We start from the raw sequence: 24,086 nt of genomic DNA, 5'->3' as shown, positions 1-24,086 counted from the left end.
AAGGTAATGTATGGGGTTTTGGGGTAAGGTTTCAGCAACAGCAAGAACGTGGAACTACTTTAAGATTAACGCAGCATCTAGGTGTTGATTTAAGTTGCGATTTTGTTTGGCTGGTTTGGGAGAGGTCATCAAATGAACCCAAAGAGCACAGGAAACATGGTGTTTTCTCTAAATAACAGACACTAGCTTTTTCAAAGTTTTGTTGTAAATGGTTTTAAAGTCTATACAGGGAACTCAAAAATCAAGCATCCATATACAAGTATCAGTGACAAAAAAAGTACCAAAAAGAGAGAACCAAAAAACAGTTCTTGAAGACAAGAACCACTGGTAGCATTGATAAATTCTCTGACGAAAATGTATACTACAACTGAAGTTACATGTGTCACTAAATCATGCAAGTCACATGTGGAATACCTGTTTTGGGTATTTCAGCCATTCTTCTGGGAACCCCTTGACCTGTGGTTCTTCCATTTCATTTGAGTCTATATTTTCAACAGTGCCATTTTCTACTGAAAACGATGAACCTGAAATCATCTGTCTAACGAGTGCATGGTTCAAATCCACATGAAAATCAGCAGAGATCTTCCTGCCATCCCTGACATCATACAGCGCCACACTCACAAAGAAAGGCTCTATCTGGAGAAAACACCAGAAACATAGTTTAGCAGTGACTGAGAGCAAGGGGATAAACTCTAGCTTTTAATAGGTTCCTGTAGCTAGAAAAAAAGAAGGCAAACAAATATTATTTACAAATTATGAGATTCATTAAAAACACATGCTCACACACACCCCTGCCAAAGTCAGTTTCCAACAATGTGATTTGAGGGGTTTTTAAAGGTAGTTTGTTAATAATGCACTAGAACAGTAACTGACAGCTAACTTGGAAACCCACAGAATAAAAACCAAATATATTTGCCACCAATAATTATTAAAGTAAATGAATAGAGCCCCAGAGAAACATGTTACAGGATATTTAAAATGTAGATGCAGAGTCATTACAAAAGAAAGAAGAGTGAGGGTGGGCTTTCCAGGTATTGTCAGAAATGCAGCACAAAGATGACAAATATAAGTAGATGAAAAATATTTACTGGTACAAACACAAATGTGTGGCTGTGTTATTCTGTGGGAAACATTTTGCTAGGAAACCAAGAACATTCAAACCTCTTTGACAGTACCTACTTATTCTATCGCATAGTACCAGGGATTTAAATCCTATGACTGTACATAACCTCCAAAGAGCCTCCATAGTTCTGATGGAATAAATCAGTCTCAGAGTAAGAATAACACCTTCTGAACTGTCCAGAAATCAGAATCTTAAAGCTTTGAGATAAGGAACATCACACAGTAGACACAACATTCTACGCTTTTTCAGCCTCTGAATTATTGCATGCCCTTGGTATAGTTATGACTTCATTTAAACAGTTATTCCAGTTTGCAAAAAAAAAGTATTGATTACATCATGCTGAATATGCACTCACTGTAGAGGTCATCTTCAAATGACAAAAAAAAAAATAAATCAATGCCTCATATGTAATGTATGAAAGTTTAGTTGCCAGGACACTAATTTCTCAAAACCCTCCTGCTTCAGAGGAGAACTAAAAGCTATGGATCGACAGCTACATCTCACTTTTCCCTGCCCTTTTTTCTTAAAGTAAGAATAAGCAAAATTTTCTTTATTTTCCTGTTTTTAGCTGGGCTCTTCCACTAGATGTAGCATCCACTCCTTTCTATTTTGCCTTTTCTTCTGTAATTTAATCTGCTTAGTTCCTGGTCTCTCTCTGAACACAAAATATCAGTTCACCAGGAACTGATATTCAGTGGCCTCCCCACATAGGTCTTGGCAATTTAAACTTGTTGTTATAGCAATTGTTAAAAATCCTCAAGGATTTTACCATTTTTAATTCCCCACTGAACTGTAGCTAAAAGTCTGCAACCTAAATCAGCTTCAAAATGTTTATTGAATATCTCATCAGTTTAATTATTCAATCCAAAGGGATGGGCAGAGGAGGACTGAATGCAGTATGCGTGCATGATACAGCGTTCCTTTTACCCTCTCTTTTCAAAGTAACAAGTGCACAGGAAAAGAGGAAAAAGGGGGGAAAGAAAAAGAAAGAGAAAATCCAAGTGAAATCAGTAAAGCTTACATTTGTTGAAGGATCATTTTCATTTTCAGTAACACAGGCCTGGAGATTCAAACTGAGGGATTTGCAAGTTATCAGGATCCTCTTCGCAGGCTTTTCTTCAAATGGCTTGATCACCGAGTTTGTCCCTGGAAACTCCTTTTTCTGAGGATTCAATGACTGAAATAAGTTGGGCGATTCGTTATACATTGGAAAAGCATGGCATTCCAAAACTAAGCAAGTGTTTAAAAGGTCTTGACAATCACTGAAACACCCCAAACCCTCAAAAAGTCATTGCTGATATCTACACATTACTATAGTAAATGTGTGTTATTCTTAATTTATAGATCAGGAAGCAAAGCAAAAAGATTGCCTGAGGACATACATAATGTGAGAGGCAGATTTAGGGATCCAAGTTAGGTTTCCTATAGTTTTAGAACAGATTCTTTTTCTTGATTACTTACTGCTTCTGAAACTTTAGCTTTTAACTTCCTCATACAGATTAAACAGCCTGATATTTTCAGATTATAACACAACATTTCAGGAATAGCTTTCACACCTTTCCCCTCCTTTCCAATTATACACCACACCATTATCTCAACTTGCTTAATATTTTTAATAATGGCACTACAGTTGACTGACAACAGGTTCAAGTTTGAATATACACTGATGATCCCAATTTTATTGAAGTCGTCTTTCTAACTAAAATAAAGTTTCCAGTTAAATCACCAACAAATCTACATTCAGTGCAATGAATAACATTCTTTGAATCATGAACTCTGACATGAAATGATAAGCAAGCTGAAGATAAAAAGAAAAGCAACCTGCACTTTCCCACTGCTTTTTATATCCATTCATGTTTGTGTAGTCAAATCCAGTGTCATAAATAACAAAAAAACCACTGTTGTTCTAACATTCCCAGTCCAAGAGAAGGTTCTGTTCCTGTAATATTTTCAGTTTGCTTTAACTATTCAAAACTTAGCTAGACTGGACTAGATGGCCTCCAGGAGGTCACTTTCACCCTCAACCATTCTGTGATCAGATATGTGTAGAGTCTATACGGAAATCTCTATGGACTAGAGATAGCTCCCCTCACCCTTCAAAGCTGAAGTCTCAGGTATACCCAGTTGCTTGCTGAACTCAAATCCACTGTGGTTGCTTAGCTAACCCAGTTAGCTCAGACCCCCTGTATCTTAAAACATCTAAGACCTTGAAAAAAGTTTCACTTACTGCTATATCAGGATCCAAAGAGAAAAGATTTAGTCGCTCTGTATTTCGAGAGGCTTTCACTGTTTCTTCTGTTTCTGTGATGTACTGTGGTGACAGATAATAAATTAGTTTTTTGCACAAGAACAGAAATCAATAGAGTTGTTAGACTTCTAAATGAATGATCAATGTTTCACTCATAACAACTTTTCTCATTTCTGCAGTAGTTATCCCAAAGCACCTTCAAGCACTCTGAAGGTTATATGCTTGTGAAGAAGGGATTTTCAGGCCATGATATACTTCTAAGGAACCCCAAAATAGATCAATTAAGTAATTCAAGTTCATATATGTTACTAAAGAGTCCTTTGTGTAAGACATCAGAACAGTGGATCACTGCAGTAAAATAACTGCAGGGATTTTCCCAAGTCAAGGGAAAAAAAAAAAAAACCCAGACCCACAGAAAACCACTTGTGTCAGGGGGAGGGCAGAAAGGGGAGCGAGAAAGTGCAGCTCAGCCTTACAGGTGGGCACACACAGATTGCAGCGTGTCACCCAAAGGAAAGGCTAGGAGTCCTCTCGCCATCCATCCTTCTGCCACAAGGCAGGATCAGTCACACCCATTTTATTTCTGACGGACACATGCCTACGTTAATAATAAGCTCTCTGATAAAACCAGCTTAATTTCCTGAAGCTACCTGTGCTTTCCTACCCTGCCTTTTAAAAGTTTATCCTTATGTCTAACTTTGATAATTTTTTTCCCTACTATTTAAGCCCATTCATCCAACGTGTGAAGTACACGCTACACATTGCCTTCCCCTTACAGACCCCTCATGATATCCTGGAGACCTTTTTTCTTAGTCCAAAGATACTCAACTCCTTCAGTCTTCTTTTGCACTTTGTTTTCCTAATTTGCCTTGATTTTCCAATCTCTGAACTATTAACAGAATCCTCAACTTTCCTGGTTGTCCAAAACTGAATACAAACCTTAGCTGACATGGCACAGGCTATACTCTTGTTCAGGTCCCAACTCAACATTTTGTGTTTTTCACAATAGCATGACACTGCTGACACACATTAAGCAACAAGCAGAAGCAGCACAGGAAGACCAAGAGCTCTATGTTCACTTCCTAACATGCCCAACCCATGGGCTGACTTGCAGAAGTAGGTCCTGATGTGTCCCTGGTGTACTGGTTTAGGTAGAGATGGCATCAGGAGATTTACCTGCCATGGACTAGGGGCAGGCCACAGATCACTGCTGCAGCCAGGCCTACAGAGCGAGGCGGAGGGAACAGGAATTAACCATCTAATGGGCAATACAAGCATCGCACAACATGCAGCCCATCTATTTTACCCTTGCAGGCCACCAGTGGTCTTTGAGATATTTTAATAATTTTAATATACCTTTGCGATATCTGCATTAACTAAACCATTACCAAGTATCTATCTGCAGATGAGATCATCAGATACCACCGTTTTCCTTAATACGCAGACTCAAGTTACATTTTATCCGGTTGGTTTTTTTGTTTGTTTGTTTTAAATTTTAGATGACCACTTCATATATATGAATACCACCTACAGTAAAATGTAGACCAAATTCTGTCCTCATTTGCATACACAGCTTTCAGTTCAAATCTGTGGGAGTAACATCCTCAGACAGCATTTGGCTGTGTAGATAGATAGTATCTGTAGTAGCTCACTGTCAGAAGGTTACAAACAGATCATACATTCATTTATGAAAAGCAGTGAAATACTTCCAACCTAGCTTTTCATCAAAACGCTTCTTAGCACTGTCTACAATTATCTCATCCACATGAAGCAGTTTATGGGAGCCAGAGGCCAAAATGCCTCCCCTGATATACATGCATCTTTCAGTGAAATTACAGAAGGCGATAAGCAGTTCACAGCTTGTTTCCTTGCAAGTCACACAGGAAATCTTGGCTTTCCAAGGGCCAAAACTCTTCTGAAATGCAGTTAAAAAAGAGTAAATATTCCACGGAAACTGCAGGGACCATACCGTTACTGACTTCAGACATCTACATCAAACCACCCTAGGGAGGGCCTACTTTCTTTACACCTACTGGAGCTTTTCTCATTTAAACAAAGCCATCACCTGTTCAGAAAGAAAATTATTTGCCATTTATCATGGTTCTAACAATCACAATGGGCTGTCCTATATTTTTAAACCTTTCACAATATTAGTGATCATCATTGGCATCATTGGCAGTGATAGGTTAGCGGTTGGACTCGATGATCTTAAGGGTCTTTTCCAACCTTAACGATTCTATGATTCTATGATCTATTGGCAGGCATTTTTCACCTAGGCAGCACCTTCCACTAAGCTTGTAAAGACAAATATAACATCCATTACTTTTGCAAAGTCTGGGTGCAGGATGTTCTCTGAAGAATCAGTCTCTTCTTGAGAGCAATCATAATTCACCGAAACTTCTGCAGGGTCTTGAAAAGAAGAAAAAAGTATGCAAATATTTTTATTATACTTGCTGTTAACATTGGGTTTAAAAAAATCTACCCCCATGCTATTTTTTTTTAAATTTCCTTTAGTATCATCAGGCTAACAAGTGGAAGAGATACTAATGTAAACCTTTATCCTCCTCAGCCTCATCTCCCAGTGGTGCTTACTGTGTCTTAGTCTATACTTAAGCTTTCAAACAAGAGGCCTGACTCTACTCAGTGAAACATCTGACACGTTCATCCATAACAAATATTCATGCCCACAACAAAACAAAGACACCTTCCTTTGCTCTCTCGGTCCTTTCTGAGGGAACCCTGAGAGTTTATGTCAACCAAAGGATTTTGGACTCCACTAAAGGGACTCTTCAGTGAGGCAGGCAGGACCCTACATGCTCTTTGGGAAGGGGAGGGATGCAGTCTGGACTCCATGAATTGCAAATCTATGGGTTCAGAGAACAGCCCTATAGAGCAACCCCCTTGCTTTACTTAGCTCACTAGGGACCATTCTGCTTTCACTAGTTAATTCAGCCTAATGTAAAATAAGTCATTACAGCCATTTAGGGCTCTTCTGCCAATAAAACATCATGCCTTTTGACAGGTTAACTCCTTAGCACATTCCTGTTGCTTGTTATCAGGGTTTTTACCAGTGGAGACTTCTGTTTTCTGTTAGGCTTGTCTTTGACCTTTTATGGACATATTTCTTCCTGTTTCATTAATATCGCTTATGGGTGGGATTTTCAAAAGTACTTATCTGATTCTGAAGTGCAAGTCTCTTGTGCCCCTAAATTATATAAAAAATCTTTGGCTATATGAAGAGTATCCTATCCCTCCAAAATCAGAATTTATTATAGACACCAGGCTAAAGCCTTCAGTTAGCTCTGAACTTCCCCAAGATTCAGATTCATGTGGATTCAAAGCTCCCATTCAGCTCAGTGTACAAGCAGTTCAAAACTGTATTAAGGTTTCAAGTGTTCAGAACTTCAGCTGGGGTTCATCCAAACTGAACGTAGATTTATTATGTGGAGGAATGAGTTACTGCTACATGAAGACTGCAGTATAACAGAGCATCCAATTCTTTCTTCCACAGTGAAAGCATATTAATACGCAAACTCACAAAAGCAAGAAATGCAAAGTCAATAAGCTTCCAAAGAAAGAGCAATATACCACAGCTGAGATGATTTTTTTATTATTAGCTCCAGATTTTTAACGAAAACAACACACTGGAAAAAACTGATCTAACCTCTCTCCAGCCCAAAACTTTAAAACCTTCGGACTCCCAAGACAATAAAACACAAAGTACTAGCAAGATCATTGACAGAGGACTATATTTGAAAAAGAGCTGCATATGCAAAGCAGAGCCATGTTGCTTCTGCTGACTTTGTGGGGAGCAGCTTTACCTTCCCCCAGAGCCTATTGAAAATGATCTGTGGGGAGTTAGCTGACATTGTTCAGGGATTGCCAAAAGACTGGTGCTGCTTGTCAGAAATCAATAGGTACAGAATCCATTACAGACTCAGGCTGTTAAAATTATTCAATAGTGATATCTGAAGGTTCAATTTTTGCATTTGATTATGCCCTTCCCTCCCCCCCCACCAAAAAAAAAAAAAAAACAACCAACACAAAAAACCCCAAAACCATGCAAAAGACTATTCACTCTTACCAAGTTTCAGATCAGTGAGATCTGCACTTTTCCTCTCCGGAATGGTTCCCTCTGGATTTATTTGCAGGATTCTGTTGAGAGTGAAAATCCAGTCATCCATGTCCTGCTCATTTTCAGCTGCCAGCACAAAGTACGTGAGGTCATTCATTTTCAACTCAAAGGCATGTTTCCGAAGCCTGTTGTTCTGTTGGAACAAAAGGAAAAGAAAAATAAACACTAGAACTAATTATAAAAAGGTACTGAAAAAGGCATCCATAAGATGGACTTGCATGTGGCCACTCCTTAAAAATAATATTCAAGCAAAATTCAGTGGCTTTAAAGAAAATCCAAGTACTGTGACATTAATGCAAATTTATGTCAATTCACTGTTGGGTCTTTGTGCGTCTGAGATCTTCTATGGCCAAATATATGTCTCCTCTTTAGCCACAGAAGTCTAAGACTACGGACAATAACAACACTTTGAACTACAATAGGGAATATCTCCCAGGTGGAATAATGAAAGATCTCTGATGGTGAAGTACAGCATTGCTACATGAATTGTCATTGTCTGGAGATAACACCTCTAAAGCCCAAGTCTCCTACACCTTACAGCACACCAGGCACTCAGAAAGATACTATGTAGTGCTAAGTAATACAAGTATTGGCTCAGTGGGAACAGGACCGAGTTCACCAAATTCAAATTAGCAAGCAAGTAAAGTCGGCACATGGTCAAAGACTATTCCATCCCTGACTGCTGAGGCTGGACCTGAATAGGTCAAAGCTAACTGTGAACAGTTTATAAAATCTTCTGTTTTCAGATATTTACAGGTGCTGCTAACAAGCTACATAAAGGCAATAATTTCTGAGCATCTAATGAAGTTAGAAACATTGTGGTTAGGGAGAGAACATTTCTACACAATTTTATTCTTTTTATATTTTTCTGAAAGAGCTTCTGGATGATACGAGTCCAAACTTGGAACAGAGATTAACCAGCAAATCTCTCCAGAAGATTGCAATAGGACAAATTCTTCCATGTGAGATGATTACAATGGGTACTTCCCACAGCAGCCTTTGTATCAGAAGGATTTTAAAAATGCCTAAAGGCAATTTCAACAATTCTTTGCAGGAGGCAAAAGGTGAGGTTATAGTGCTGTTCAGTCATTGCAATGCTATCCCTTTCAAGTATAAAATAAGAACTAATGCCCACTATACTGGCAAGACTGAGTTCTGAGATCTGTTCTGTATTGCTTGGTTTTACTTGCAGTACATGGTTGATCCATCAATTTCTGTCCTAAGAATTAACAGGTGCTTAGTTACTAAAACAGCTCAATAAAATTAAACAAAGTGATTTGATCTATTATAATGTGCTTCGTTCCTCAAACTTATCAAATTAGCGAGGCTTTTATTTCTTAGTCTTATGGAAGCAGTTGCATCAATTTTTTCTCCTCCTTCCTTAAATCTGAAAGACCACTGATATGTCCTACCCCCTATTATTTCACACTTTTACAACCGCTGATTATGGACATCAGTGCCACCATTTTGTTTTCAATATTCCAGAAAATTGCCATCGCTTTGTTGACAGATCTAACCTTGGAGTGATACTGACAAATGAAAAACAATTCATCCACCCCATAACTGGCTGTTTCACTCAATTTTATTTTTCTTCATTAACAGTCTCAAATACTATGACAATGGTATCCTGTGGTTCTACATAGTATAACTATGTCTCAATACACTCCTGTATCAACAAGTTACTAAGAATAGTTTCTAAGCCAGATGGGGAGATGATAGTGATATTTTTATTTAAGAGGAACAGAGGCAAAATCTGATACTGATTAGCAGAGGAGGAGACTGAGAATCCAAGACACTAAGAATAAAGTTCCATGAACATTTTTTTTTTCCAGCAGCAGAGATGATTTAGAAGATTCCTACCCAATCTGTTGTTAATCACTTGCTCAAGTCCTTATATTACAGGTCATGACCCAGCTCGGGAATCAGTTAAGACTGAACAACTTGTGGAGCTACTCAGGTCAGAGTCAGTCAAATCTTGCCTTTTCAAACTGACTTGGGATTTTGTGCGTGTGTATGTCCACGCATGTGTGTTATTTTTCAGTTGTGCTACTGGAAATTCTCTTGCTAGGAAATAGTTTTCCTCTCAAGAACTTCACTGAGGTGAATATTTTTCAGGGATATAAATTTTAGTTCACCCAACATAGGGTAAGAATAGGGTTGGGTTTTGTAGCAATTTGTTCTTGGATATCCAATATTTTTCTTGATCCAGAAATCACTTCAATCCTCCAATCACTGCATACGTTCAAATTTATGTAAAACAAGGACTAAAATGTCACAAAACCCCATCTTTACTGATATAAGCTGAGGGCTTTTCCAAGAGCTAGAAGTTGAACAAAACTATGCCAAGAATCTTAGGTAGTGCCCATTCAAAAATTTAATGATAAATTATTTGTATAAGGGGATTATGCATACCAATTTATGCACAATCTATAAAGAAAAAGGCTATGTTTCAATTTATCTTTAGAAAGTACACAGAACATTAAAATGAATGCACTTCTTGTCTATATTATGTGCTTCCCCTTATAGACATGTCCAAGATCTTTAAATCTGGTACTGTAACACTATTAGACGTTATCTAATAGAGCAATATGTCTCACATGCTGATTCTTAAGAACATTAGGGCAGGAAAACTTCAATATCCACTCTTCCATCTGCACTTCAGACTTCTGGCAAACAGATGAGATCTACAGCAAAGTCTTTGTTTCAAATCTAAAGCCAACTGTTTTCTTCCAGATCAGTTAACAGGAGGAAAAAAAGAAAAAATAAAAAAGGACCATTTCTCAGTTTGCTTCTCTGTAAGTCCTTCCATATGGTATGTGGACCTTGAGGTTGACTTGTAATCTTCAACAGTTAATTGCAAGTTTAAAATTTCTTCAAAACAGAAGTAATGCAAGATTCAAAAAGAAACTATGGATGAGCTATAAATGAAACATCAGGCTAAGTCTAATGCCTGCAGGGTCATTCTTCCAAAATAAAATACAAAATACTTCCAAAACAATTCTGTTATCTGGAGATGATTTCCCCAGGATGTTTACTACAATTTAGATATTCAACCTCTATCAAAAAGGAGCTCAAAGTCATTCATAAAGAGTTAAATGATTTATAGTGGTATTAAAACTCATTAAATCAGAACTTTCACACCCCAGCCTTCCTCTAAATCCTCAGTTTTACCCAACTCTTTCTCCACAATCTATGGTCTCCCTATTTATGGCAACTCTAAGCTAGGTTTTGTTTTTCAGCCCTATGAATATAAGTTCATCACAGACTGATAGCTGATGATACTTGCCCTATTACCCCCTTCACTAAGACTCACTTCCATCACGATAACTAGTGTCTGGGGGTAGGTGAGAGAAGGACATACAGTTCAAACAGTTTGGGACAATCTGCAGGAACCCTGTAGATTTAGAAGGCAGCTGACAAAGTTCAGGAGGAGGATTTCAAAGGTTTCTTCAGCTTTTTTTGTCAGAGGTTAGTAAAAAAGGCCAGAAATCTTGCAGTCAAGACATTTCTGCTATCATGGTGTGTCATCAGAAACAACACAGCAGAACAGGCACCCTTCTGGGTGTACCTAAAACCACACTACAGGAATGTTCAGAGCTTAACCAGAGCTCTGGCTGAGGCCCATCTTAAAAGAAAGCACACGCTGCCAGCAAGCCGGAGCAAGCAGTAATTTCTAAACAGGATTTCTGTTTAAGAATCTCCTCTATGGCTGCTGCCATACTTCCAAACTACCTGTTAGGGTCTTTCAAGCCAAGGGACTGACACAGGCAAACATCATTGTCCTCCTACATATTTAACTCCATCCTCCTGTCTTACATCTGTTTGAAAAAAGAAACACGCTTTTGACTACATGGGGAAACAGTCATTCCCTACAGAGCTGGGTACTTTCCTCATTGCAGGAATGAGGTTCTGCAGGGGGCTATCCGCAAATACAGAGTGAATTACTTGCTGATTATTTTTCTTGCCTCAAAAGGCCTGTTTAGGGATGAAGGAGAGACTTCCCAATCAACAAAACCTTGTGTTTACCAGGGGTCTCTCCTTGCATTACTTGAAAGGTTTCTTTCAAAGCAAGCCTCAAATCAGTCTGCATTAGCACTGTAACCAATCTTTATTATTTTTTTATTAATTTATTTTTATTTTTTATTTAGAACTATAATTATTATAATTATAATTCATTATTATTATTTATTATTATTTTGTTATTTATTAAGTAGTAAATAATGAAGTATAGCTTCAAAAAAAAAGGCATTTCCTTGTTTAGTGACACACGGGCTAGATCAACCACAGTAACATACTAGTCGAATAACATCTTGTTTAGATGGAAAAAATAAAAATTAAAAAGATAAATACATCAATAGAATTAGAGGAAAGGCAGAGCAATAGGGGGGAAAAGCTAAAAACTCAGTCTTAGGAGGAACAAAAAAAAAAAAGCAGTCAGACATTTCTGGTATTTATTTTTCCAAGCCACAATAAGATTCTGTCCTACCTACTGCCATTAAGACTCTCTATCACCTCCAAGAGTGATGATCTTCAAGGAGGCTCAGGATACAGGATTAATTTACCACTTGTCCAACAGCTGATGCTTTGTAACCTTAGTCTCTTTAACCCACCACAAGCAAGCATGCTCTTAGTAAGCATGAAGAGGAGATCTCATTACAATGTACCAGTACTTAAGGGGCAGCTACAAAGAAGCCAGAGACTCCCTTTTTACAAGGAGTCCCATGGAGAGGACAAGGGGGAATGGGCACAAGTTGCTCTTGGGGAGATTCCAATTGGACACGAAAAGAAAATTTTTCAGTGAGGACAGTCAACCATTGGAATAATCTCCCCAGGGAAGTGGTTGACTCGGCCACGTTGGACACCTTCAAGACTCAGCTGGACAGGGTGCTGGGCCATCTTGTCTAGGCTGTGCTCTTCCTAGAAAGGTTGGACTAGATGATCCCTGAGGTCCCTTCATAACCTGGGATTCTGTGAAAATAATTTCAGTGAAAAGGAACATTTTATGATTTTTTTTTCCTCGTGTGCACCATGGGCAACGAGCATATGCATGATCTGCTACAATAATTCACCTGTGGTTTTTGTAATGTGTCAGTCTGAGCACTTGCACCAATTCAAAAAGGAAAATTAATGATGTCTTCATTTCGCTAAGTGCTGATGAGACCACTATTCCATTAATGTATGTGTTGTTCTATTTGCCTTTTCAAATTTATCTGACAGCCAAAAAATACTGTGAAAAAGTTGAAACTTACCTGCACAACTCCTGTACAAGAATCCAGGAAAATACATCCCTTTGGCTCCTTTGATATTTTTTCATCTTTATAAAAATTCATAATATATGAGTTATCCGACAATTGTGTCAGCTGGAAGTAGCGCTTTTTGAATGACTGAAGTTTGGGGGGATGAGGAGAGAGAGAAAGAAAAAAAAAAGGATGACAATTGTTGTATTGCAAATTACTTTCACTGGTACTTTGTTCACAGGGTTTAAATAATAGGCAAGTCCTAACTGCACTTCAATCGTACTATTTTGTGGAGACTGCAATATTACTTTACTATCATTTAAAGGAATGTAATCAGACCCAAGATATACACAGCTACATGACAGTGGCAAACAAGTGTGCCTCTGTGGGGGAGGGGAAGGAGGGAAGGAGGGAAGGAGGGAAGGAGGGAAGGAGGAAAGGAGGGAAGGAGGGAAGGAGGGAGGGAGGGAGGGAGGGAGGGAGGGAGGGAGGGAGGGAGGGAGGGAGGGAGGGAAGGAGGGAGGGAAGGAGGGAGGGAAGGAGGGAGGGAAGGAGGGAGGGAAGGAGGGAGGGAGGGAGGGAGGGAGGGAGGGAAGGAGGGAAGGAGGGAAGGAGGGAAGGAGGGAAGGAGGGAAGGAGGGAAGGAGGGAAGGAGGGAAGGAGGGAAGGAGGGAAGGAGGGAAGGAGGGAAGGAGGGAAGGAGGGAAGGAGGGAAGGAGGGAAGGAGGGAAGGAGGGAAGGAGGGAAGAATAATGCTGTCCCCTTACCCGAACAGTAATGCTGTTGTTTACAGTGCTGTTGAAATTCCCTTTATAAAGCCATCCAGACTTGTAAACTCCTGCTGCTAATCCTCCTCCTCCTCCTCCACCACCACCTTTTGAAGATGAGTGGGATGTTGTATCCTATATGAAAGACATGATTAATATTGCATGGACTTACTTGTTGAAAAGAAAACTGTAATGTGTGAATATCTGATTGACAATAAATAATCATCCTTTCTTTTCTTTTAAAATAAGGCGTTATTAATATGCCTGCTGTGCACATGATGACATAAGAGACAAAGCTGTTCCACTAACTTCAGACTTATTTAAAATATGAAATATTTTATAGGATATAATGAGCCTCCATCATCATTCTTTATCTGATACTAAAGCAATAAATAACTCTTCCCCAGGGAAAAGAAATCCCCACCAAAAGAGCCCAGAATACATACTTCATCCTTATCCACATCTTCATGATCGATTTCAAAAGAATGCGATGGCAGTTTCTCTGGTCTACAATCATTTCTGGGAGAGGAGGAAAAGTATTTTTAATTTTTTTTAAAAATAACCGTGTACCTGCTATTTCAGGGAGGCAACCATCCTGAGCCCCCATGGCTTCTTCAGTACATTTATTGCTATGATCCTATTAGCTCCATTAAAAACCACTATAGTTTCAAAATACAGCTTTTTTCTTAGGTCCCATATATTTTTTGGTGAGCCTATGAATTTGCAACAGTTCTATGCAAACGATAAAATACCACTTCTTTTTCTCTTCACTTGCTTTTCCACCACAACAGGCAAAAAACCCAAACAATTTCCAAAGAGACATCCCACTTAAGGCTGTCGAATGAGAATGAACTCTAATAGCTTTTCTAACCAAGAACAACATTAGAACGTTCAGCTTAAAGTAATTTTTAAAAATACACAGATGTCTTTTTCATGTGGTGCCATTTAAGATCTTCATATTGTGGTCTTAAAACCAAAAGTGAATATGAAAAAGCATAGCACCTAAGCACTTGCTTAATTTTAAGCAAAAAAGTAATTGTACTTAGGCCCAGAGTACTTTGCATGTCGCAGAATTAAACCTTAAGTAACAGCTAAATGCATATGATAAAAATGCAAAGATATCTTCAAATGGAGAAAAAGTAGATTTTTCTGTGGCCTGAGAAATACCAACTTTCTTTTCAAATTCCTGAAGATTGCAAAAGATTGGAAATCTTCAGTTATCATATGAAATCCTACAAAAACTGTCATGCTAAAAGCCGTTGTTTATCAGGAACTCCAACTCTTCCAGAACTTACTTTCATCTATCCAGCCTGAGAATGGGAACAGAGCAACACCACTGTCTATCGTGCAAGGAAGCATGTCTAAACAGAAGTTGAGAAACCACACACTTCTAAGGTAGTTTCCTGTCTCAACTTAGCGAACTTTAGCCCAGACTAGCACATGATGCTGAATGTCACTAATTAAAACAAAAAAAAAGTGGTAACTTTGGCCTTTTTCGTTTTCTATTCATACACAAGTTACAAATTCGGAAGATTACAGTAATGAGCAATACTTATCTCCTCTTCACTTTCCTCATTTCAAAGTCAGTGTTCTTATGATGTGACTTACCCCACCACAACCAAAATCAGGTTTTCAGCAGAGCCAGGAGAACCAAGTGCACACAGAACACAGGATTGTTTTGTGTTTTAGTTTGTTCCAGTTTTGGTGTTTATTTAATGTAAACAGCTGATTAATATTTTTAATAAAATGAACATTTATGATCTATTGACATCTTTGATATCTGTATCAGCATTAATATCCAGACTATTTGTGATGGAAATCTATTGCAGGTTTTCCAATGCAACGAAGCGTAGCTGTTAAAAATTCTTACGCAAACACTCCCTCCCACCCAACAGAATCCCAAAACAAAAAAACCTCAAGACAAACCCCACCTTTTACAAAAAACAACATTCAAGCCTTCACATTTTTAGACAAAAAACCTATTGGCTTACTCATTATTCAGAGCTAAAAGTGCACAACAGTGCTCGTGGGGTGATGTGTAGGCAGACTGACTGATGCTCTCTGGCCACACATGGACAGGTAACACAACTGCTTGAGGATCTGTACCAGTAACAGGACAAGCCAGCTACTCAAAAAAACCTCCTAAAACAAAACCCCAACCCTAATGCCCTTGATGGTACTGGGGAGGGGAAGCAGGGTGCCAACTCCTACCATACAACACAGCGACTCTGCCCCACTCTGCTGCTCCATCATCAGAAAGCAAGCCTGTCCCATTAAACCACAGCCCTTCCACAAGCCTGGGTACATGCTAAGTTTCTTACAAAGAAGGAAAACCTCCTGTCCTCTCAGCAGAGCTATAAAAGAAATAGAAAAGGACAGATCACTCATGCTTCAGATGTCAGTTCTCCCTGACCACCCATGAAACACTCATCCACTCAGACCTCTGTATCATTCTCCAGAGACTTTTTTCCCTTCTTGGATGCGAATCCTTTTGGGCATGCTCCTCATCATTCTAGGGCAGGCAGATAAAGTGTGGTAAGGACGTGATCCTGTTTGGTAGACCCTCTTTTTCTCTGCCTACTGCCTCTTCAGACCCATATGAAGATGCACAATTCTAAAGGACAAGACCTGAACTATCTACCAAATGTTCCAGGGTTTCTATAAATGACAGCAAAAACTTTGCTAATGACTATTTCTGATCCCAGACACACTGTCACCACAGCACACACCAAGCAACCCCTGTTCTTCCTCCACCCTTCTACTTGCTCAAGAAGCAATAACACACCAGCACAAAGCATAAAAAATGGTGTAAAAAGAGGTAGTGAGAGCTCACAGAGAGAAATTTAAGGGGCAGAAAGACCTGAGAAAAACCTCAAAGGAGGAACACACTCAGAAAAAAACTAAAGCAATTGCTAAACATTTTGGTCATGTTGGTGTGCATGTCTATCTCCTCCCTGGTGCCACAGCACTACCTCAGTGGAATTGCACCACGGACACAGTGAGTCCTCACTGCCTGCCCCAGGTGGTCAGCATCACACTGCAGCTGCTTCCCAATCAGAAAGAGTCAGTATTCAGAAAGAGTAACTTTGATATCTGGTAAAAATCTGCTACACCACACAGCCATTACTTGACATGTTGTATGACTGTGTGAAACAGCACAGCATAGCCTCACATAGAAACAAGTATGAAGACCTTCAGTGCTGCTGAAGGCTGCTGAGTCCCAGTTTGTGTGTTTTTAAATGGGAAAGCCCATGGGAAGGTTCAGCACTCTCAGTGAATGGAAGTACTTTAGCCACAGTCAGATCCGGTGGTGTAAATGATGTTCCTTTCTCATGATGCAAAGCTAAATGCTTGACACTCACCCAATCTTCCCTGACACAACGATTTCCTATAAAGGAACTGACATCATATTATCAGATTTCTAATAGGGTGACAGCAGTTTTGCACAAATGATACAAAAAAATGTGGAAACTGGGCATCCAGAGCTATCAGCAGTGAGATACAATAACACAATAATACAACAAGGAAGTATCAAGCCACTTTATTTTTAATGAGATGATTTAGTCTAAAACACTGAATGGTAATGGTATTAAGTGAGGTATTAAACTCCAAATACCACTCCAATGGTATTGAACTCCAAACCAGCTCTGTTTAAGGTATGTCAATCTCAAAAGCCATGGCATCTTTCAGCAAAAAAAAAATATGGGCACTCCTGCTATAACTTTGCTTCTAAAACATCAACCAGTACTGCGTCCAAACTATTCCTGGGTGTTATGTTCTGATACGAGATAAAAGAAGATCTCTTGTTTTGTTATAATCCTCTTTTCCAGTGGGGGGAAGTAAGATGCGAGACACTAACATCCCTGGAGCTTGAACCCATGAAAGTAAATCATATCAAGCACCATATTAAAATAACCTTCACAGAAGAGGATGTAAGTAATCAGCTAAAATGTACTTTTGTGCAGAGTAATGCAACCACGTCAGTTAAATGTATGTTTCGTAAGAGTGAAGATGATTAAGGTTAAATCAAAACCTGCTGTCCTGCAAACATTTTTCTTGAGCAGTAAATGCATTAATTTTCTAAAACAACCAGTACACTGGGTACTTAAGATGATGTATGTTTATAATCTCTGATTAGCAAAACTGCTCTTAATGGCTTTTTATACTACCATTTTCACTGTTCATAAAAATACCAACATACAAGACAGCATGCAGATCTGAGGCAAGACTTGCAGCACAAAACCCTCTGAACACAGCATCTGAAGGGACCATAAGAATCAGTTTATCGATTCCTGAAACAGTATGTTTAGTTAGCATTAGTTTCCATCCAACCCAAGCTTGGAGCACCCATTCCTGTGTTATGTCCCCATAACAACATTTTTCGTCCAGCATTGTGACTTTAGTGCATCAAATTCCAGGAAGAGAGGTGGTAACACAGCTTGTTTAGGCATTCAGTGATTTCATTAACTACTCCCTAAAACAATCCTTGGGGCCAAGGATTCAAACCTGCCAGAAACAGGAGCATGGGTAGAAACTCACGATGAAAGAATGAGCATCAAATCCTTGATTTCCTTCCACTCAAGTCAAGGAACTTGTTCCTTCTCCTCCTGGCAGCTTTATACTGATTTTAAGGTACCGCCTCCAGGCACAGAAGGAATGCCTGCTTACCCAGGCACCTGCACATTTCTGCAGCCTTTTATCACCAGTGCTGCATCAGTGCATGCTGTACACATCACACCCAGTTCTTCTGTATGGTGCAGCTATAAAGCACTAAATGAAATCTTAATCCTTTGTTACATAGGGTGACTAAAAGGAGAAGTAATCCCAGTTAAAGGTGAGTGGCATTTATGTATTATTAGGGAAAACAGAAAGCCAGCTTTCCTGCATCAACTGTGCTTTGAATATACAAATGCGCTTGTAAGTATTTGAATCAGCACTAACAGAGTTTGTTGATACTCGTGCATTCTGCAGAGTCTTGAAGTTTTGCTAAAGGACCTGTTCTTCCCCTTTTTAAAAATGCAAGGCAATATAAATACGGTAAAACAAGCAGACCATGTTAAGACAAAGGAAAGTGCAAATATAGGCAAAGCTCAACAAAATGACACAAACTGAATAGGAAAAAATAAAAGAACAACTTATGCTAGATCTTACTGTGGTAAATGTCGAAAGTCGTCTGAATACTGTTCATATTTGTAGTTCACAACATGCCACTGGGAACTGTAGTATTTACAAGCCTAAAGAGAAAAACAAACAAACAAAAAAACAAACAACAACAATGGAATTACTACAACTGTTTAGACTCAAGAAGGCTAGAGAATGAAGAAAGATCTGAGGGAGTCCTTTGTGCTAGAGAACATATTCTTCTCTTTTATAGCTGAGTGCACAGTTCTTAAAGGAAGGTCAGTCTCATACGTTTCCACATTTTGAAGCACAATTTCCCCTTTAAATCAAATGCACTGAATCATACAAGATTGAGGAGGAGGCTGATAGCAGTGTAACAGATTTTACTGATTCTCATCTACTCTGTAGGAAGTATCATTATATTCACAGAATCACAGGTTGGAAGGGACCTCAGGGATCATGTAGTCCAACCTTTCTAGGAAGAGCTAGACTTTCTCCATGGACGTTAATTATACGTTTTAGTTTGCATCCTGTTTCATTACTTAAGCCTTCCACTGTAAATACATTTGCCCTACTCTTTTTATTCCTCCTTGTTGCACAAGCCCTCTACTTCTTGTTCTGCCCTTAGGGATTGGCCTTTAACCCTCTCAACAACATTCAGACGTATATTAACAGGACTATCATTTCTCACCAGAGTCTCAATTTCCCTTCCACACTGAATTTGTTCAGTCATCTCAACATCCCCTTGTAGTTTTTCTTTTCTAAAAAACTTCTTGCTGTTTTTGCATTAATTTTTTGCAATTGTTCTTAATAAACCAACCTCCATTAAATAAGGGAACCAGGCATGATGAAAGACTATACCAAAGGGCTTTGCTATCCTGTCAAACAGACCAGAATAACCGTGCCATTTACTCGATGCAGAACTTTTATCAGCGCAATTAAACACAACATGACATTTTTAAAGGCAGCAAGATGCATGAAATGTGTAGTGATAAGGTACACATCTACAACAAGAAAAATGACACAATGTCAGAATTTCCAGTAATTCTTCCTACAGTGTAAAAAGCAAATGGATACTTGTATGGCATGCTGAAGAATTTAACCCAGTTTTGTATTGTTTTCTCCCCATACTCTACTTGAATGTTTGCACCAGCCCATGTGAGATGGACAGGAAAAAAAGAGAGGGATCAAGCCTACAACCTAACAGTAGGAGCTACTGCCAAAGACCACAGGGATAAAAAGACACATCAAGAAGGAAAACGGTGGAGATCTACGGTAGAGAAAGAAGCAGCATTGAAACAAATCTGAGGTGGGAACAGAAAGACAGTCTCACAGAAAATCATGGGAAGGATAAGACTCCAGGAGACAATGAGAATGGAATAAAGGACAGATCAGAGATGGTATTTAAATACAAAAAGCTATGCAGAAGAAGTAGGAAAAAAGGCAACAAAGGGACAGGATAAATCAGTACTCCTCCAATGGGAAGCATTCCCTCTCTTCCCTGCTAGCCTCTTCCAAAGCTCCCATGGGAGTCATTGCTTGCACAGCAGTCTCTGCCTCAGAGGGACAGAGAGGGGATTATCAGGCTCCCGGAGCGAAAACTGACATGGGCTGAAAGCTTAAAGGTGGTGTTTTCTGAATTACTCAGTATTGGCTTAACAAATAATCTTTTTAAATCTCATGTAAAACATGCAGAGTATGTAGCCACAGATTAATTTAGGAAATCATCTTGGGTGTGCTCACAGTCTTCTGTGACAGCTTGCTTTGTTTTAGAGTATGGGAAAGGCAGCAAGGAAGTGGGTGCACATCTATCGGCAGTCCTCTCTCACCCTGACACTGAACTGAGCAGTTCAGCACAACCAAAGGCAGTCTGCAGTTAACACATTCCATGCAGATCTAGCATCTACTTTCTGGTCTGTCATAAACTGTTATTATTAAAGTTATTAAAGTGTGACCATTAGCCAATATAAAATAATCACATATTCTCTGAAGATGAACATAATACTAGCATTATAACTGGCTACCTCTGCACCTCACAGGGTCAGGTCCAAAGCCTACCCCTGACAACCGTGTCCTTACACCACTCCAATGTTGTTTGCACTTTACCTTTCAATAGAGGGGTGGGAAAAAAAACCCCACATTTCTGTTTTGTGACTCTTCATAAAACAACTTGGTCACTCTTGTATTTATGTAATCTAAGTTTTAGTTAAAACTATTTGATAGTCACCTGGGCTATAAGAATACTCCTACAAGAGTAGCAAACTCTGTCCTACATGAGCCAATGAAAAGCTCATTCATTGAACACTGAGAGGGTGAGCACAGACCCTCCAATTCAGACTTCACTCACTTTCTGCTTGGCAAACGTAACCCAACTGAACCTTCTACAGAAAGGACCACTTTTTCTCTGTGGTACTTTCATTACTAAGTATTCTACTTAGCAGATGCAATTAAAGCCCACAGAGAATTCTCAACGCAGGCTTTTATTGAAAACATTATAGGCTGATGTGTTCAAAAAAACCAGTTTTGAATAACGTATAGAGCAATCCACAGTATTTTAGCTTAGAACGATAAAGGTTTATTGTGCTCCTTGAAGAAAAAGCTAATCAAAATAAAAATCAAAGGGGACAAGCAGCACATTCAGTATCATTCAGTAAATTCACAAAAGGCAAGCCAATTCAGTGCAACAGCTAATGCTGTTCTTGAACTAGCTTGTTGCAGCTATCCATTGTAAACTAGATCTAGTTAAAAAAGTTACAGCATTTTCTATTCATAATATCACAACTAAAACTCAAATCCTTCTGCTGACTATACTGACTTCTAATGATTTTATTTTTTTTTAACGGGGAACTATTATTGGAAATTGAATTTTAGCAACGAAAAAAATATACCTGCAAACCTAATTTGAGAAGCATAAAAAAACCTTTCTAGAGGCAGAGGCTTCATCAAGAGGCCAGAGCTGGATCCTACTGTTCCTGACAAAGAGCGGAGGCACCAGTGCAGGGGCTGTCGAGCTCAAGTGGACTGTGGGGGAGGTAAAATATAGACGGAGAAATGGAAGCTTTGGGACGTGGGAGGGTTGGCACATATTTGCATGAACTTTCCTACTGCCTTGTTGACCAGGCAGGCTGCACAGCCCATTCCCAAGGGCCCTATCAAATTCAGGTTTTTTTTTTTTTTTTTTTTTTTGACTTGTTGCCTAGCTGGCCTAATTTTTCCTTAGAGAGACAGACAATCCTGCAAGCTTTTTCCACCTGTAACTTCTTAGTTCTGCTTCTGGCATTGACAGCATGACGACTACCACAGTGAAAGAGGCACTTAAAGATTTACCCGGCAATACAAATCAACCTTTTGGAGAAAAGAAAAAAAAAAACCAAAACACAAAACCATAAAGGAAAAGAGAATGGGAGCTTGGAAACAGAAAGCAAAAGACCTTCCAGAGCTGGATGTGGCCACAGTGCTAACAGGGAAGCTGCAGAGATGGCTCTGTGCTCTGAGCTGTGACTGGAGACATGCATGGCACTGCTCATGAAGCCTTCCCAACTGCTTCTCCCTCCTGCGACCTCTGCTGTAACAACCAAAGGCAGCGTGTGGGATCTGGGAAGGGGGAAGGCAGTGTGATCACCCTGGCTTGAAGTTCAGCTCTCCACCCAAGGCGTACCCCTGCTCCCTTATACCCGCAAAAAGCACAGCAATCTCATGACTAGCTACTAGCAACCCAGACTTTCATTTTGGGGCTCTCGAAGCTGTTACCAAATTAACACAGTTCACACATACAGTAAAGTCCAGTGACACAGCAATGTAACAAACCGAAACATTAAAACACACTATTATTTAAAAGTATTAAACATTTTTTAAAAAGTATTTACCTCTTATTCTATCAAAAGACCCACTGTCCTTTAATAACGTAAGTCATTGTCCTGACACTACAGTTCTTTAAAGTATTGAAAGCACTTAGATTTTCAAGTTGGGGAAATCTACACTGTCATGAGCAATAGTAAAACTAACTTTGTGACATTTACCAACAGGAGTTCCCATTTTAATTTGACTTTGAACTATGTAAAAGCAATGTAGATTAGCCTGTAAATAAAAAAGCCTCAGAAATCAACTGTATGGAGACACAAACACTTTCAGTTGTACAAAAGGCTGCAGCTCTTAACGTTATGATTAATAAAACTCATTTAATAATTACTTACAGATCCTGTAGACACAACCTGCAAAATCTCAAATAAAAAAAATCCCCCAGATGAATGATGAGGACTCTAAAAACTTACTACAAGTGACAACTCCAAATTTTGTATCTAGAAAATCTACACAGGAAAGTTAAGAGGCATCCATGTGAACACTGTACTATAGCAGACAAAACGAACTACCTCATCCATCAATTGAAATTTCAATATTCTACACTGTTATTTCATTTTGATGTAGTGCTTTTCAGCCAGCATAGTCCCTACTGCTCTAAGGACGAAGTGTGAGGACTACAATTACACCCACAAATGAAAAGGAGCCAACACTGGGGTGCAGGAAAGCTCAGTCTCAACAGCTCTCCCCAGCAAACTTGTTCCTTCATTGTCCTCATCTTTAACAGTCATTTCCATAAGTTAAAACACCATAATCCGACATAAAACATAGAGTCACTCAACAGGTTTAAGTAATGCTGCATGTGCAGAGTGCCATTAGTATACTCTGTTCTGGGTTTAGCTCAGACTCCCCTGCTCAATGCGCTGGCAGATTGCAGGCGTCGCAGGCAGGACACAATCAGGTCACATGCCATTAACAACTAGCCTCTATTCCCAGGCTTTTTCCAACAGGTTGCTAAGGTGACAACTGCCTAGATGTCCATGATTTGAAAGAGGCAATTGGCTCTACAATCACTTTTAAAGCTACAAGTGAGCTCGAACATAGCTCAAGAGGGCCAGCAGATTTCTGAAGGAGACAGGCCTGACCTGAACCTACGCAAGTTGGCCCTTTGATAATACTAACAAGCCCCAAACAGCCCATCTGCACGACAGCAGGCTATCTGCCTCAGCGACCAGTAAGAAGTGCACAGCAGAACGAATGGTAGCAATAGGATTAAGAACACAACACGAACTCCACCACCTTTGCTAGAATACAGATGAGACCAGCAATGATGGCACTTGCAAGCTGATGCAAGGCCCAGCAAATCACCAAAGGAGCCCTTCCTGTAGCAGCCATGGCCGTTGGATCAGACTACTGAAGCAAAAAGGATGGATGGGTCAAGAGGTATCTGGTCTGCCCGGGAGGGATGAGACAGCTCCTCAAAAGCCCCTTTGGGCTTATTTTACACAATTGCACTGCATAACCCAGGGAAGCTCTGCAGCAAGCCGCTCCATCCTCCTTCTGCCCCTGCACAGTCCCAGCACACGCCTCCTCAATTGTGGGGCCAGCCCCTCTGCAAACATGCTTCCCAAAAACATATCCAAGTAACAAGTACCAT

At 39.5% G+C, this 24,086-nt stretch overlaps 1 protein-coding gene across 5 annotated transcripts in view; it reads right to left on the bottom strand.

Annotated features, from left to right (window-relative positions):
- Nucleotides 1-24,086, bottom strand: part of DOCK10 (dedicator of cytokinesis 10) — a 166,075-nt gene that overhangs the window by 67,855 nt on the left and 74,134 nt on the right. For 4 of the 5 annotated variants that reach the window (XM_075099205.1, XM_075099206.1, XM_075099209.1 and 1 more), the window contains exons 4-12: nucleotides 18,662-18,744; nucleotides 13,957-14,029; nucleotides 13,511-13,645; nucleotides 12,756-12,890; nucleotides 7,456-7,639; nucleotides 5,695-5,780; nucleotides 3,351-3,434; nucleotides 2,145-2,300; nucleotides 415-636 (exon numbers count right to left, since the gene is read on the bottom strand). In XM_075099205.1, the coding sequence (XP_074955306.1) occupies nucleotides 415-636; nucleotides 2,145-2,300; nucleotides 3,351-3,434; nucleotides 5,695-5,780; nucleotides 7,456-7,639; nucleotides 12,756-12,890; nucleotides 13,511-13,645; nucleotides 13,957-14,029; nucleotides 18,662-18,744 (1,158 nt within the window). The remainder of the gene's footprint in view (nucleotides 1-414; nucleotides 637-2,144; nucleotides 2,301-3,350; nucleotides 3,435-5,694; nucleotides 5,781-7,455; nucleotides 7,640-12,755; nucleotides 12,891-13,510; nucleotides 13,646-13,956; nucleotides 14,030-18,661; nucleotides 18,745-24,086) is intronic. The other variant, XM_075099207.1, reaches the window with a different exon arrangement.

Source organism: Phalacrocorax aristotelis, chromosome 7, assembly GCF_949628215.1.
Source record: "Phalacrocorax aristotelis chromosome 7, bGulAri2.1, whole genome shotgun sequence".
NCBI lineage: Eukaryota > Metazoa > Chordata > Aves > Suliformes > Phalacrocoracidae > Phalacrocorax > Phalacrocorax aristotelis.
This window is presented reverse-complemented; position numbering and strand designations above follow the sequence as displayed.